The 17,876-nt window shown below is 40.0% G+C and overlaps 1 protein-coding gene across 1 annotated transcript in view; it reads right to left on the reverse strand.

Annotated features, from left to right (window-relative positions):
• Positions 1 to 17,876, reverse strand: part of UNC5D (unc-5 netrin receptor D) — a 135,501-nt gene that overhangs the window by 23,816 nt on the left and 93,809 nt on the right. Inside the window, exon 10 of the mRNA XM_067543707.1 lies at positions 15,446 to 15,530. Coding sequence (XP_067399808.1) covers positions 15,446 to 15,530 — 85 coding nt within the window. The remainder of the gene's footprint in view (positions 1 to 15,445; positions 15,531 to 17,876) is intronic.

Genomic DNA, 17,876 nt, shown 5'->3' on the forward strand with positions numbered 1-17,876 from the left:
ATTTAAAACATTATAATCTGTCTTTATTTTATCTGTGTCCTGTATTTTGGGTCTGTGTCTCAATAAAAATGCAAGCCACAATGTTACAACTGCTGGCCAAAATCTGCCCCCAGAAGTGAAGACAGTTGTGTTGCACAGATATAAGACAGGAGAGAAGTGGTGTCATGTGCATAACCTTACTCATAATTTTAATTATTATTAATTATTTGTATGTGGCGCCAAGGAGCCCTGGTCATTGACCAGGGTATTATACACACACAGAACAAAAGGATGGTCCCTGCCCCAAAGAGCTAACAATTTAAGTACTGTCAATTAGCTACATTTATTCATACAAGTAGTCTATGTGCTCAAGTCTTTGAAGGAACAAGGCCTAAGTGAAAAACTTGTCTGTACAAATATATTCACAAATAAGCTGATTCTGCTCTGCTGTTACAGGAATCATAATATCCACGGTTCACAAGTATTTGTGAAAGTGTTCATGAAGCCCCAGAGTTGAGAAATCATATTTGTTTATCTAATAAGTCAAGCAAGAAGTGCATAATTTGCCACATCTGCCATTCTCCTCTGTATAAAATCTGCCATCCAATCAGGGAGCAGAAACCCACCACCACCACAAGGCTTTGGCGACCAATAACCCAACACAAATAGGCCCTGATGCAGTAAAGCATTTAAGCTCAATCTTATGTTCCATATGTCTGTAGTCCCACTGAATTTAAAAATAAGCATGTGCTTAAGGGTTTTGTTGGATGAAGGCCATAGTAAGTATTTCAAGTGAATGGTTCAGAAACAACCCATAGTCTGAAAATGTATTCATCCAAAATACTTTAATTATGCTTGTCATTACCACATTTTTTCAAGAATCATAAATGGTTCACAAATAATTCACTACTAGGAAAATAAATATTTCAAGTAAATATTTACTTTCAAATATTTCAAAGTAAAGTATTTGAAAATGAATAAATGCTACCCTTTACCAATCACATCTGATTTAAACACAGGTAAATAAATAAACCTAAGAGTTCTCTGAAGAAACTTCTCTCTGCAACACAAAACTTCATTCATAAACTACAGTCAAAAGATGCAGTGAGTTTCTTACAGATTCATAGGAGAATTATTAGAAACCTTCAAGACCAATTTTTACTTATTTATTTTGAGTAACTTGTTCAATAGATATTACTCACTGGTCGTTGCTATCTCCTTACATCTGCTTTGATGTTGCTGTTGGAGGTGATAACAATAGCATGTTTCCAGAGAATGAGTCAAACCCTAGTTATTTAACTTGGTAGGTGTATCTCTATCCTATCTCACTCACAACAGGCACATGTCCTTCAACTTCTGCCTCCTGTTCCAAATGGATGCTGCTGACAAATGCACAAAATACAAGAATGGGAGGCAGGGAGGGAGTTTGCCAAAGTTACCTCCAGCATAAAGTTTGACAATTCATCTCCCATAGTGGGAACAAAATATAGGTTAAGCTGAAAACAACACTCCATTTACCCTCAAGGGCTGTGAAGTGAGAGTTTTAGTCATGCTACTGGTGATGATTCCCAATAGAAATAAGTCAAGCTTTTGAAGTGTCAAGAAGAAAACAAAATACCACTCACACACAAAGGGAGCAGGGGAAGGAAGGAGGCCTGCCTGGAGGGTGAAGTGAAATGGATTGGGGCAATGCAACTATGGCCTAAAACTCCCCTGAAGAATTTAACTGTGAGCTAAAGTCACTGAAACAGCATAGCCTCAATAATGGCCACTTGGCAGCCTTCCCTGGTCACTCTGGCTCAGTGTAATTGCTGCCTGCATTCAGCGTAGAGAGTAGTAATAGTAGGGATGTGTGTGGATGACCAATGACAAGCTCTTCTGAAAGAAGCTATTTAATTGCTGTCAGAGAATTATTCCCCCTGTTGCACATATTATACAAACGTATGGGAAGTCTGGAAATTATTTAATGCCAGTTGAACTGAAATAAACTAATTAGATGAACTTTCACACACACAGAAAAGATTCTTGCTATTTGCAGTAACAACTGACATGGTATTAGGAATCTGATGCAGTTCAGAGCTATTTATTAAGCAAGGCAGGGAAGGGAAACATTACAAGATGCAGGTATTTAATATTCTCTTGTGTGCAGAGTAAACAAATCAGCAACCAGATTTAATCCTTCCAAATCCATCAAAATCAAGAGCTTCACAGGTTTCCAATAAAGGAAAGAGAAATAGGCATAGTGGCTGTGCAGAAATAGCAAATGTTTCTCTGTGAAACTACATGGAAAAAATGGACATTTTATTCTACAATATTCTGCCTTTTGCACAGTTCAGAGGAAATGGTAGATTTTTTTTATTTTGTTTTTGGCACCTCAATGAAAAATTTGGAGTTTCCATATATTAAGATCAAATTTGATCATTAAAATTTGAAAAATGTCACTTCCTTTCCTCAAAAAGGATTTTTTTTTTTTTTTACTGAACATGGAACAATTTTTTTAATTTAAAAAATCCCCACAAAATAAGGCAAGGCTTGGCCCAATTCTGTGAAACTCAGACAAAATGCAAGCTTATTTCATTGCCCTTGTACTTGATTTCTTTATGTCATATTAATACTATGTAATCTTCAATAGTAGGTGGTGTCCTAGGAAATCAAACGCTTTGTGAACATTGAGTGAATCTGCACAAAGTCCCTATGAGGCAAATGTTAATCATTTCCATTTTACATAAGGCAGAAAAGTTAGGATTCAAATTAAAAGAGGTGGCCTCAAATTTTGAGTGGTTCAGTTTTTGATTTCCCAATGTTGACACTTTGGATCTGATTTGCCAGGGGCACTGTGCACCCAGAGCCCCAATTAAAGTCATTCAGAGCTCAGCACCTCTGAAAATCCAGCAAAAAGTGTCTCAAATTGGGCACCAGAAACAGAGGTGCCCAAAATTCCATGTTAAGAACCTGATTGTACTGATATAAATGATGACACAGGGTTCCAGGCAATGATAAAAGTTAGTCCAAACTGCTACTATTCTTATCTGGTTAAAATCTTACCACCCAGTTTGCATTGGTGTAAACAACTAGGCATGGTGCAGAGAAATATTAATTGTGGCTTTTTTAATTGTCTTGCCCAACATCACAGAGCAAGAGAAGGAAATTCAGAGTCTTTGCTCTCACCGCCTTCCTCCAATCACTACACTGTGCAACACTTCTTGTGTCTTCAAACATAGCTCACTGTGTTTGATTATTTTAATTCATAAACTCAACTCTCTTTTCTTCTCTCTCTTTCCAAGCAGTGGTGCATAATTGCAGTGCACTAGTTTTCTCCTCTTCTGACCTATCAGTATGATAGATTAATGTTGATATTATCATCTTTCCAGTCTAGATTTTTGAATAATGTGCCTACCAGCAGTATAAAGGTAGTTTTAATATGCTGAATGCTGTCTTGATACATAATGGCATATTCTCATGGACCAGACACACAAGCAGGGCTAACTTCTATCTCACTTCTGATCTACGTAAGAAATACAGGTGAAGGAAAAGAAAACTCCCAGGAGAGAGAGTGGAATTCCAGATTCCAGCTAGAGAAGAAGCAATCATAGATATCTCAGAGAGAAATTTATCAGTGATTTTTGCCACTGCTCTTCCATAGGCCCTGCAACAACTTTACATAAATAAGTCAATGGCGTGTGATTGTCACATTTTTTCCTTGAACAACCTGAAAAAGACACTGCTCAATGTACAAAAGCAACTGCAGTTAGTCTAAGATTTCTGAAACTAAGAGCCCAGATGCTACGCTATGCTGAGTTATACCAGCTGAGGATCTGGCCTTTAGTTTTATTTTACTAGCATGCCTTCCTCAGTGGTTACATTTAGACTTGGCAGAAATTGATTTCTATTTTTTTTATAATGGATAATGTTTATTTTAAGTACATTTTCATTTTTATCTATTTAAAATGTCACCATTGCAAGAAATTATGGGGAGGTCAGACAATGATTTGATGGCAGTTAACATTGTGACATGAAAAGTTAGTTTCATAACTGTTTAAACACAAACTGCCAACATCACGGGTCAAAATATACATAGTAAATAGTCTTATATTAAACTCTATTACATTCTGAAGTAACATTTTTCTTCTTAACTCTGTAAATTTTGCTTATTGAAGGAAATATTTTTTTTAATTAATTGGTGTGTGTCTGGTGAAATCAACGTTAACCAACATTTACTGGTAAAAAATCTAATCCTGTCAAGCCTAGCTACGTTGTACTCACTGGTGTGAATGCTTAGACAATCAGCCAAGTCATTCTCAGTGCTTCTGCCTGCTCGCTTTCAGCCCGCCCCTTGTTTCTACCATCCTAGTGCTCTCGCTGAATCTGCTGCTGTCGTGTTCTGAATTATTGCCCAGAGGGAGGAGGAAACAGTTCTGAAGCTTTCTTATTACAGAAACTAGCACAGGCTGTATTTCAGTCTCCAAGCTGCACAGTTGGTGCACTGCCAGTGAGAGATCTGGAGCCTAAAATGGACTTTGGCTTTTAGGCCTGAAATCAGTGTGAGAACGTCATGGAGAGGATCCACGTCCTAAGAGACGAACTGGTGCCCATTAAAAGCACTGTTCATGCTTTGACTGTAAAAATGGCTGCTCACATATCCTCTAGTGGAAAGGCAGACCATCATCAGGGACTACAGGCCAGCTGTTCTTCTCCCCTTATACACTGCAAGGGCCTTGAAACCAGAAGGAGGGGGGTGGTGCTCACACTCGAGTCATGGTAGCTTCTTTGCTTCAGCTCTGTGTGGTTGGGTGTAGGGTACGTTAGCGGTGGGAGGGAGATCACACTTGACTACCTGTTTCGCTGTTTTATTGTTACTGGCTAAAAACAGGCCACTAAGCAATGTGATATATACAAGTAACAGAGCTAATGGCATCTTGGCTCTGAATGAACCATAGCGCATGGAGAAGGGAAGCCAAAGAGCTCTAGCTCTGTACATGGAGGACCACTCTGTTCCCTGAATCTAGATTTGCCACAGTAATCCTGTCCTCGGGTGACAGGAATACTAACTCATGTTACTTCAGCCTCATAAATGTGCCCCCCCCCAGCAGCTAAATACTAACACCAGAACTAGTTCGGAAAAAAGGGAAATAAATGAATGATTTAAAAAAAAAAAATCCATTTAAAAATGAAAATTTTTGACAAGTTCAACAAACAGTGAGATAGTTGCAATAGGCAAGCATGCACCCTTCCCTTTACAATAGAAATGTGATTTATTGTTTTGGGGGAAAATTTGCCCTTTTAATGTAAAGTTACGTTAACCAGTTTTTAGTGTCAGATTCTACATTAACACAAGTCTGCAGAAATATTGCATAAGTTACATATCTTATGAAAACCTGAATGAATCTCTCTTCATGCATTGATTGATTTAACAAATTAGGCTTTGACAAGCTACATGTAAATCAATCTAAATTGCCAGCTTACACACACACACTGTGAAGCAGTGTCCATAGCTTATATGGAGATTTGGGCCATAACAATGCAATGAATATCTGAAATACCTTCATTTTTTAATGCAGTGCAGGTTACTGCATTTGATTATTATGGAATCATCACACTTCTGTTGGAATGCAATCAAACCAGAATATCAGAGGGAGAAATAGGCAAATAAAACTTTGAATTCTGGAACTTTCCCTCCTCCACTTTTGTCCTTCTAATCTTTGCAATCAGCGCCTTTCTGCTTCTATCTCCATACTCTGACCTCATTTTAATTCATTCCATTCCAACCTGTGGCAGCTTGGGATATCTAGAAGCATATACATGGATGGTGTTTCTGGAAACAGTGCAGCTTTAGCACCAATACTTCTATACTTTTTCCACCATGTAAAATGTGAATTAAAGTACATTTCTACTTATGGTAGCACCCACAACTTGCTAATAACTTTCCAAACATTTAAGTGGCCCCAGCTCTGAGTTCACAATCTAAGGAGTTGACCTGATTTGTACCGAACATTTTATTTTCAATGATACAGGCCAGATAGACTTAGTAGCTCGACATCAGCGTATCTGTGTTATCTACTTGTATGGTTTCCATTGCCATATTGTCTAAGATCTTACGTACATTTTCTCCTTCAAATGTCTTTAGAGTTCGACTGAGCATGGTTTGAGAAAGGCAGACAATTCAATTGTGTGTGTGTGTGTGTGTGTGTATATATATATATATATATATATTAAAAAAAACCACAAGCAACACAAGTCTAGTGACTTTTTTGGGAGAATTCTATTAACACAACACAATTCCATGGCCCTGCCAGGAAAGGAATGTCTCAAAACTCTGGTCCTGTGTAGTGAGTGATACTATCACCTCCTCAGATTTCTATGTGATATGTCCATCTCTAATCTGAGCATGCAAAATAGTATTAATTTATGTGCCCCATTTTCAGTGTGGAACCAGACATGTCATGTGAGCTTTGGGGCGGTGGCAATTTAAATGAGCACCTTTTATATTTGCTACTCCTAAGAGAGCAAATAATGCGGTAGTCACTGGGTCCCCTACCACTCGGCATTGTCTTGAAGCATTGAGTTCAGGTTCAACAGGCGATTAGTTCTTTTGTTTAGTACTTTCACTGTGCTGCAATTAACTGGAATGGAAATGATGTTTATGATAAATCACCTTAATAGGACTTGCTATTTCTTCCAGAAGAACTGGCAATAAAAGAAATGACGCACGCCAATAAAGCATAATTACGTTACATGGAGCCTCTTTTCAAAATGCAATCGGATGTGTGAACCAGTGGCTTTCCCTTAGTGAAGGAAGGTTCATGTTATTCAAACCTCTTAGCAAACACAAGCCATTGTTATCTTTTCAGCTGCATCTTTAATTAAGACTCATTTGGGCTATTCTCATCACTTTCGTATTACAATCAGTGTGGTATTAAAATCACAGTACAAATTGCTATAATTTTAGTGTGAGTGTGGGAGGGATAAAGTTTGTTTTTAAAAACAAACAAAAGAGACTTAAGAAAATTGTAACCAAGCAAGATTTAAACACTTGGGGGCAGGATCTGCTCCCTCTCCCTCAGTAATAATTGGATTAGCCCTATTGTTTGAATTTGGCCTATATTCTATGTGGAGTAACTTTCTATTACTCTAATTTGGTTATTTGTAGGCTAATAATATTTTGCACTTTGATAGAACCTTCCCTCTGAGCAGCTCATAGTACTTTACATGCATTAATTAAGTCACAGAAATGGGGAGGCATAGCAAATTTGCCCAACTCTTCAAAAATGAATCGATCCTAGAGCTGGGAATAGCACCCAGGAGTCCTGAGTAGTAGATCCCACTCCTTTCACTACACAGTTTGAAGTCCCACGCTTCAGACTGTGAAATGATCATAACAGATGTAAAGAAGGCCTTTCTTTCCTTGAATGTCATTTTTTCCCCATGCATGTCAGGTATTAGCCACTTCTGGAGGTAGGATGTTGATCTAGGTGAATCAGTGGATTGATCTGGCATGTCACAGTCAGTCCCTAAACAGAGATGCACAATAGCTGCATTCATTAGTTTCAGCTTTTATTCTTCCTCCCGTTTCTTCTCATTGTTTTTATTCATTGTGTTTCTTCCACAAGAAATGAAAGCTTGAATGCCGAAGGGCCAAGGCTATGCAAAAACCATTAGCGCTTTGAGTGTTTTTATTACAGCAGTTATCCTATTATTTCTGAACCCCAATAAGACTTTGTATTGACTACTGAATGTACAGCTCTGGGGAACACACAGCTGGCAAACTTCTCTCTTCACCCCCACCCAACTAATTGAATTCCAGCATGTAATTTTTATTTATTTCATTTTATTTTAAATCTCTCCAGGCTTGTTGTTGATAGCAGGTTGTTTCAGAGCATTAGCATGTTAGAGACAAAAGGATCACACACTCTCCTCTTCCCGCACCCTGCTGCCTGAACAGCTGTGAAGAGTGGGGAGTTTGGGGGGGGGGGGGGGAAATCAGCTGCTGTGACTGTACGCACAATTTCTAGTCACAATCCTATAGCCGATTAGGGGATCTTAAAACATTTCTGCGCTCTGAGGGGTGGAGCTCCTGTCCCTGCGAATGAAGTACCATTCAACATTTGGTAACCTAACAGTCTCATCTTGCTTCTTTTTTTGAGAGAGACCTAGGGGCCATTAGGTTCACTCTTACTGAAGGGTTTACATATCATATAAAATGTCTCCTGGGTCCAAACCACTTCAAAATCTCATTCCCCACTGAACCCCACCCTTAAAAAAAAAAAAAAACCCTTGGGTCCAGAATTTCCATCAGTCTTTTGCCAAAAAAAAACCCATTGCACTGCCAAATTTCAGTCTCCTAAGAAATCCTACTATCCCATACGGTCCCGATCACCCCTCACTACATCGGGTTTTCTAGTCCTACACATGCACTTCCAATCCTTCAGCGTTACTGCTGATGAGAACTGTGACTCATCGCTTGCCATTCCCCAAAGTAAGGATCAAGGAAACTTACTTTGCTCCTGATACATCTATTATTTCTCCTTTAAGTGTGTGCAAGCTCTTTGATTGATCTAGGCAATTTGTTTTTCCATGCAGGCTTCTGTTTTTGAATGCGGATAATGTATTAGTTGTATTGCAGTAGAGCTAAGAATTGTCACCTGCGATTGGAACCCTATTCTGCTAGGATCCCAGTAGGAGGCAGTCCCTGCCCCAAATAACTTAAAGTCTAAATGAACAAGACAGACAAGGAGAAAGGATCCATTATTTCAAAGGGTGTGTCTACACTGCACAGATAAACTGGATTCTTACCTAGGTTTGAATCATAACTCCCTCTTCCCCTGCCATTCACACAGCAAAATCTCTGACCCAGGCTTGGAGGTCCTTTAAACCCAGGCTCTCTGACCCTGCTGGGCAGAGGAGGGGGTTTGTTAGAGTCCAGCATCCACTGTAACTTGGGCTGGAATCGACCTGCATTGTAGTGAAGATCTCACTCATGGGATGATAGTCCTCCAAGGCCCTTCCCACAGTTCCCCCCAGCAATTGACATTCTTGGCTGGGAAAGGATCCTAAAGCATCTCAGCCCAAAGAACTATGGGATATGCCCCTGCCGTACTCAGACAAGTGCAGGAACAGTGAGGACCTAGGTTAACTGTGCAATGTAGATGTAGCCTATATCACAAATAAGGAACTGAACACAGGTCAGCTAAGTGACTTTTTCACTGTCATAAAGAGAATCTGTGACCTAAATCTCCTGAGTCATCCCTGTCTCTGTGTGCCTATTCATTCATTCACTAGGAGAGCTCAGTAGTGGATGAGATGATAAATCCCCAGCGCTGTCAGGCAAGACACATGTTCCTACCTGCGCTAACTCCAATCAGCCCCAATTCCTGGCTGTGTGTGGGTAACACCAGTGATGTGGCGCTGTGGTGCAGGGAGCAACCTATCAGATTGCTGGCTTTGTTTTCCAGTATAGTTCCTGCTCAACTTTAGTGACTTAAGCAAGTTTAGAGAGAGAGAATCAAGCAAAAAGGCAAGAGATGTTTCACGCTAATTCTCGCCAGGACCTGAATCAACAGGGTTTTTGTTACTTTCTGAGAAATCGATATCCAGTGCATTTTGCCAGCATCAAAGGAAGTGGGGTGTTTGGAGTGCAAACTTGCCTATTTTTCCCCCTCTCAGGGAGCCCTTCAGTGCTTCCTTTATAAATCAACAACAGCTAGCACCATCCTTGAGTCTCTATGTGACAGACCACGTATTTATGATCACACCTTTGGGTTGGACTCTCTTTAAAGAGTTCACCAGGTCCAGAGTCTTGAAGTACAGTGCTCCTGGCCAAATCAGTCTTGGAACACTTTAAGACATGGATTTCTTCTTCCAGATTTAGCACAAGACCCATATTCCACAGGACTGTATAACCCCAATTCACAGCAGACACAGATGATTTGAGATGAGAGTTAGTATAATTTGTAAAATTGTGGTTTTGTTTTTTAAATGATAGCATTGGAAATGGAACAGGTGGAAAGATCCGGGCCTGATTCAGAATGTCTCAATTTCTACCTTCTCCCCACAGGGGCTGAAAGGAAGCGAAAGTAAGATGGCTAGTCCATTATATCAAACAGTCTTTGCCTTAACCAATGCATAAGATGACATGATCCCTGTCCCAGCTGACTTCTTGAAACCACACATTCAAATCTCTTTATCTACCTCATGTAGACAACAAATTAAACTGTGATATCTGAAAACCATGGAGGGTGGACAGTCTTTTGGATGAAACTTTACTAGAACTGCTGTTGGATCTTCAATGATCACATGGAGCAGAGCTTTTATAAGGAAAATTGAACCCATAATCTTACTTGAACCCATAATTTAACCTTTCATCCCCTTTTGTACTGTGAGCTGTCCACCCGGCTGATGCCCTTTACTCTAGGGGGGCTGCTTGATACATATGGTCAGAAAAGTGATTTGGGATGAAAAGTAATACAAAAATGTAACTCAGTATTACCCCTGCAGAGATTGCAGCTCCTTTTGACGTGGGAAGCAAGAAACCCAGGGGCAACAAAAGTGAACCAGGTTTCCTGCATGTCAGTACAAGATGCTGCTGCTGCTTAACAAGTCTGTTTTACTCCTGCAAAACTAAGATGGCTGAAAAATGTATCACTGCTGTCTCAACTATTTTAAAAGGAAACATCGCATGTGTACTATAATGGGGGAAAAAAATCAATGTGTTTGCCTTTGTTTCATTTTATAGGATTTCATAAAAGAAAAATTTCCCTATGATAATTTTCTGGTCTGGTTCATCACCCCTGCTTCTGCCCACAAAAATAAAACAGCAGGCAAAATTTGCTACTTGTATTTAATTAACCCATTTTAATTCACTTCTGCAGAATCCTTGCAGATAAAACAGCTGCTTTTTTTTCCTCCTTCCCTTCACGTATCTTAATCTTTCGTTGAAAATGATCAAAAGCTATGGCAGCAGATGGGGATGGAATATAGAAGTTCTCACAAAGGAGTTCAGATATCAGAGAAAAGCAGAAAAAGATTTCAGAATAAGTTTTGGAAAATATCTCCAGACTTTTATAATTCACAGACAGCTCCGTCTTTCTCTTGGGTTTTAAAGGGAAACACTAGCACTTATTTGTTATCTAAGCTACTGCAATGAAATATTTACTCTATATGTAGCGACTCTCTTCTTGAAATATTGTCCACTTTTCCTGTACCTATTCTCAATTTAAAGTATCTTTCACCCCAAGGAGAGGAATGACTTTGTTTACGAATATGGGACTAAGTGCTCCTTTCCCTGGGCACAAGAGCCTTCTGTACCTCCACTAGTTCTTCACAGGGACAAACCTATAGGAATTGGCCAGGCTTGGACCTCCATTCAAGTGTTCAGAATAGGACTTGAGAGGTGCATAAGCCTGCTTCTGGCCCCTCTCTATAGGGGGTGCATTTCTCTCCAAAAAAGAGCGCACTTGAAATTCATCAGCTAAATTATTCACTGCAAATTGTTTGCTCAGCTCGGAATGAAAATTATGAAAGTGCAGTTGTAGAAAGCTTAAGAATCATGCAGTAAGTGCTAGCTTGTTTAATTGCACTGTAAGAACATAGTTTGGAATGTGCCACTGCATCTTGTAACCGTGGTAGTGATGGAAAGCGCACTGAGCTAAACCGGGGAAATTTGTTACAGGCCTGGGCAAAGATTGAAGGGGAGTGGGGTTTCAGAACAGTTCTCGGTAACACACACCGAGAAAAGAGAATTTGTGCTTAATGTTAATGGAACAGATGATACAATGTGAAAACAAGTCAGAAAATTATATCATGAAGTATAAACAGCATCAAGCTACTATAGGTTGTGCTTTAGAGTACGGGGGCCAGAGAGAGCCTCTGACAATTTACGGAGGTTGAAGAGCAGAGCCCACGTGGGTGTGCATGGATATACGCAAGGCACAGCATAGGAAGCAGCAGGATCCTGTCAGCAGGTTGAAATGGGCAAATTAGGACCATTCATCTGAAAAGTCCATTCTCTATATAAATGTTTAAATTAAGATCAGATTTTTTCCTTAAAATATGTGCTGTAGTTCAAACACGAATTAATTCAGAGAAGTTCTATGGCCTGTGTTATATAGCCTCAGTGATCATACTAGTCCCTTCTGCTTTACAAAGCATGAAACTATTGAGTTTTACAAATAATACTTTGCACTTCCCTGTTGCTTTTCATCTGGCAATCTTGAAGCATGTAGCACTCACACCCCTCCTTTTCTGAGGCGGGGGAATGTAGAAGGGATCTAAAGGAACTACTGAAATATAGTGGTCACTGGGGTGGAACACAGTCAGGGGTTCTAGAACAATTTTTATAGTGGGGGGGTTGAGAGCCATTGAACCAAACCGTAAACCCTGTATATGATGGAAACCACTTCAAGCCAAGGGGTGCAGTAGCACCCCCAGTTCCAGCACCTATGAACACGGTTGCTGCTCAACAGCATAGACCAACTCTACCAAACAAACAGTCTTAAGACAGTGAGCCCACAATACTATATGCACTTGAAACTGAAAGGGGTAGGCAGTAGGATGTAACTACCCAGGTTTGAAATCAGTCAGGACACTGGGGTTAACACCCCTATTGTTGAAGGAAGTTGTCACTGTATCTTTAATGACCCAAAAATGGTCAAGAACTTTGTTTATAGTCTTCTTCGAAAGGCAAGCCCCTCCTGCAGCAAAGTTTCATCTAGCAACATGTCGGGGCATTGTTTCAAAACTGATTCAGAGAGGAAAGCAATGCCTAGGTGACTTGTAAGCTATAAACACCTTAAACTGTTTTCTACAGTACCTTAGAGATTTCACATCCAAGTACTAGCCTGACTCTGCTAAGACAAAGATTTGTCAGGATCACAAGATAAAGAATCTCTGTGTAAACAGCAAGTGAAAAAGATAAGTTATACTCAGTAGAATTGCAAACAAACCCTTAAATGATATATACCGTGGTTCAGTAGCGGAGCAAAAGGTTGAATTTAAGATTGAGTATCCTGGCCTTGCTGATTTTTATCTTTAATTTTAACATTATTTAATGATAAAATGAAGGTTGCTTAATTGAGAAATATACACCTCGGTAACATATAGTAACCAAAATGCTTGGACAAACTCTCCTGAGTAAATACATCACCGGGTAACTAAGTGACAAGTTATATTTACCCAAAAATCTAGAGCAACTCTAAGTCAATATGTATAGCAAAAGGGGGAGGAAACAATTCACTAACATGCCAGTTTCTCACGTGCAAATCAAATACAGCCAAATGGAAATATGTGGAATGGAAAATAACTCTGATCTGCCACAGTGGTGGCAGTTCTGGCATGGAAGGCAAGAAGTGTCTAGGAGTTAGATAACACTTAGCACTGTTCTAAGTACAGAAGGGTCTTGAGTATTGTCTAATGATTAGAGAGTAACTGAGGGTGAGAGAGAGAGGGTCTGTGTGTGTGTGTTCCCTACCCTCTTCCATCATTATGATTTCAGGCAAGATATATAGGAACAAGTGTTCAAAAGTGCTTTCATTCTTGGTACCCAATCTAAAACACCTCAGTCCTGATATTGAGAGGTTCTGAGCACCCCCATATCCTACCTTTCTCAAGCTGGGCACCTAAAGTTTAGTAGACACCTTTGGAAATGTTTGGTCTTAACTTTCCATCACGATTTGCCCATCTGCTGAATGCGTGTAAACTTGTCCGCCTCGCTGAGACGCTTTAATTGATGAAGCATTAAATGTTTCATCCCAGGTTCTCAAAGCACTCTAAGAATACTGCAGTTCCTACGGTCCGCCAAGCCCCTTCCAGTTACAGATATCCCCACAAGAATTATCCTGTTGAGACTCAACTGAGGGACAAGGAGCCAAAAGGGAACCATACAAGAAAAATAATGCAGTAGTGGGATTATTTCACTTGGTAAAACGAAATGATACCAGGTCTAGGTCAGATACCTCGTTTACAGTATTTAGTTTCAAGGTGATGTTTATTCCATTTTGCACTTGAGGTAAAAGAAATATGAGCTCTAAAAATGAAGGATTGTCCAGTAATTAATGAGAGTTGAGAGGTATGGCTAGCATCCACCGCACTTCAAGCTTGCCTCCCCTCAAATCCCACAGTAGCATCGTGACATTATGCTACAGCTGTGACCTAAATGTGCTCACTCCAGTTACTAGACCCTATAGAGTAAAATTTCAGTTTGTGACTCTGAGTCTCCTGGAGCTTGAGAATAAAAAGTTTCCAGCGAGAACTTAGTGGAACCTAGAAAAGAACGTGAGCCAAACTTAGCACTGCACATCAGCAAAATCCATCAGGCTCTGAAAAACAACTGCCTGGTATAGCACTTTGATTCTTTATAACCCATGTTGTGTGAAAAGTTAAAGCCACTGGGAACCAGAAAATCCTTTTATGGGAACAGCTATCAAAATCTGTTAAAACCATCTGTTTCTCTGGCTGTTTTCCTTCATAATAATAAAGTGGGAAAAAACTAATCTGAAGTAAGAGACCCTGGGTCAAATTCTACTTTCACTCCAATGTAGATCTGGAGTATCTCCACTGGTTATTATATAGTTACTCCTGGTGTAACTGATAGCAGAATTCAGAGCTCCCCCCATGTCTAGTGGCCACCTCGCATATGAAAAAGTCCCAAAGAAGAACTAGGTATGTTTTATGTGCCAGAGATAACGGCAGCACATCTGATACAACTGCACAAAAAACAGCTGTTTGAATTGACCAAAAGCCTAGTTAACAGCTTCCCTTTTCCTTCTGTTTCTAATTCTTTAAAGTGAGTGTAATAATCCTGGACTGAAAGAATAAACTCCTCTAACTTATCTGCAAAACAGACACAATGTAGGGCAAAAGCACTTCAAATGCCCCCTCTGTTACCCTGCCAAATGCAATGTCAATGGATCACCCTTCTACTGGTCAAAGGGCAGTTCAGTTTCCATGGTCCGCTCAGCTGTTGCTGAGATGGTGTGACACAAACAGTTCACCAAAAGGAGCAGAATCTGATAATTCAGTTTCTGATCTAGAACAGAGTTATCTACGAAAGTCACTATCTATACACTAGAACCCACTCGTTCATTTCACACAGGCCACCGTCAGCCATGGGAAGAATCAGACTGATGATCTAGAAGTGCAAGATTCCTTACTGCACCCAATTCCCAAGTTATCCAGTCCTTCAGAGTTCTCATATCTGAATGTGTGTTCATAGGTGGAGCATGCCTGATTCTGTTATTACTTATCCCACTAATTCCTATGAAGTCATTAGTCATACCAGAGGAAATGAGGATGGAATGAGACCTACATATTCCATTACTATAGCTACATACATACTACATACATACATACATTGCTACATACATACATACATAACTACCATTACTATAGCTACACAGCTATCAGAAAGGTAGTTGGTGGGATTATACTTTGTATTTTGGACAGTATTGCCATGTGATTTTTATTAATTTCTCACCTGGACTCCCCTTGACTGATGGTAAGATAGATTTCCCATGAGCTCTCTTCAGGGATAGCTCCATGTGGTATCAGCAAACTGACTCCTACAACAGAACAAGTTTAGGGGTTATTGTTGGACTTCCCAAATCCAAAGCTTTGGGAAATACTTTGGACGTAAAAAAAACCTCACTAATTGCCTCTGGAAAATCGCCCCTTGAAATGATAGTATCCTAGCAGAAACTCGCTCTGAAGAAAGGCAGCATTATCAAATTAAAGAACCATCTCATTAAAATGATTTGCTTATTTGTTTGTGCTACCGTAGCTCCCAAAGGCCCTATCAGGATCAGGTCCCTACTGGGTTAGGCTTTATACAAACGCACGATGGCAGTATGCCTGCCCCAGAGTTTTTGAAAGACCAGACTTGGGGGTACTTTTGCACCAGTGAAAGATATAGGATGCATAACCTTGATGACAGAAATCCTCTCTCTAGGTATAGAAAGATTTCTTGCCCATGCTGCCATCAATATCACCTGCACTGGAGGGACTCCCTTTACACAAATGAGAGGACTTCAGTCTCATTGGCTCATTCAGTCCTTAGCTCCTTTGCTGGGACTGCCAACAAAGGTTCTGTTTAGTTCCAGTTCTGATGGTGCTCTCAAACCCATTTCCTAATGGGGACATCATAAAACCACTAACTTATACAACACAGTTATCAGATTCACACAATGTTCAGTTGCTTCTGAACTAGGTCTGAGTGCAACCCCAGCCCCACAAAGGTGAAAGACTCTGTATCCCATTAAAAGTCCTCAGAGCCATCTACTCCCCTGGGGAATGTACTTCTGTCACTGACTTTACGTCTTAAAAGCAATACCCTGTATGGCCAGATGATATCGCTATTAAGCTTAAAAAGAAAGAATCCCAATGTAAAATCCTCAGTAGTCTTTTCCTAGGTTTATATAGTCCGCTGCAAAGCCAAGGAAGCTCAGTGCAACCCAGCCCCACAGTTCCCGTGGAGTTGGTGCGCTTTCTTTCCTCTGTCGCAGTTGCTTTGAAGTAAATCTTTTACATCAGCTAACAGATAAGAGCCCAGAGAGCACAGTTCTTCTCTTTAATGCATCTTCTTGTTTATGATAAGAAATGAACTGGTTATGCATGACAAAAAAAAATCCTTTGCAAAAATAAAACCTCAGGGTATCTTCCTCCCCCTCAAATAATGAAGCGCTCACCCTCTCTTTCATCAGAAGAACCAGTGCTAGAGTAGAAAAGCATACAACTTGGTGATTATAATTTCAATGGAGAGATGGCATCCTTTTAATAATATTACCGATTCAGCGCGAGCTGCGCTCCTGTAAGCCTGAGAGCTGTTGTACAGTCATGCAGCTCAAGACTCATTATAAAACAAGTTATTTGTGCTTCAAATTTATGAACATTATTCGGTAACATGCTGGTTATCATTAGTCTCTTTCACTTGTGCTAAGAATGAGGCACATTAAAACCTCTGCTCCGAGGCTCCTGGCAATGAGATTCATTATTAACTAGGTCTTAATATCAATACAAGACAGGCACAGCCATCATTACATTGGTTAGACACCTTGTTTGTGATTGTCCCGTGTACTGCTTTCCATTTATTGTTATAGGCACACACTGATATTTAGTGCTAACATCAGATCAACCATTTTCCTCCATTAGAATGGGAGAGAGAGAAGTTAACTGTTTTGTGATGTTGAGAAAATCCACAAATGTTTAAGGAGGTGGTTTTTCAAAGGCACAAAGTGCAGTGTAGGCAGCTAATTCCCAGTGAAAGTAGATAGCAGTTAGATAGCATCTGTGCTAATGTCCCACAGTTTTGAAGCCTGGACATTTTAAAATGTCGGCCTCTTTTCAGGGTGAACCCCTTTGGACAACAGTGAATTCTGGTGAAAAAGATACACACACACATTCCCTTCCTCCAGGTTAGGAGGATTTTAAGGGGGCCAGGACTCTGTTGCTGGACGTGCAGAACAGTCGTTTGACATTTGCAAAACAAAGTCAAGCATCACTCAGACAGAGCTGGAAATTGAGTCTGAGCTTACTTACAGGGCTCAGAGGGCCTGAAATTATCACAGCTTCACCTCAATCAAAGATCTGCTATCATCTTTCAACCCAGAAGAAATGCATAGGAGTCAGAAAACAGTGACTGAATGCAGCTGAATATCTGTGCCTTCAAGAAGGGAGCTCCAAGTTATGAAGAAAAAAAAAAAGGTAGATTGTCTGTCTAATATCTTGACGCTCTAGGGTCTAGAAAAAGTTTCTATTTTTGACACGTCACTCCAGCAGTTAGCTTTAATTTGGGCGGGAAGGGGAACACCTGCTATCTGACAGCCTTTTATTTGATGTGACAACAGAACAACCTGTTCTGAGTTCTCTATTTAATATTTTTGCATAACAAATGCATGCATGACTTTCTTAAC

The sequence above is a fragment of the Emydura macquarii genome, unplaced genomic scaffold, assembly GCF_026122565.2.
Source record: "Emydura macquarii macquarii isolate MOO-44397 ecotype Brisbane River unplaced genomic scaffold, CSIRO-AGI_Emac_v2 contig_113, whole genome shotgun sequence".
NCBI lineage: Eukaryota > Metazoa > Chordata > Testudines > Chelidae > Emydura > Emydura macquarii.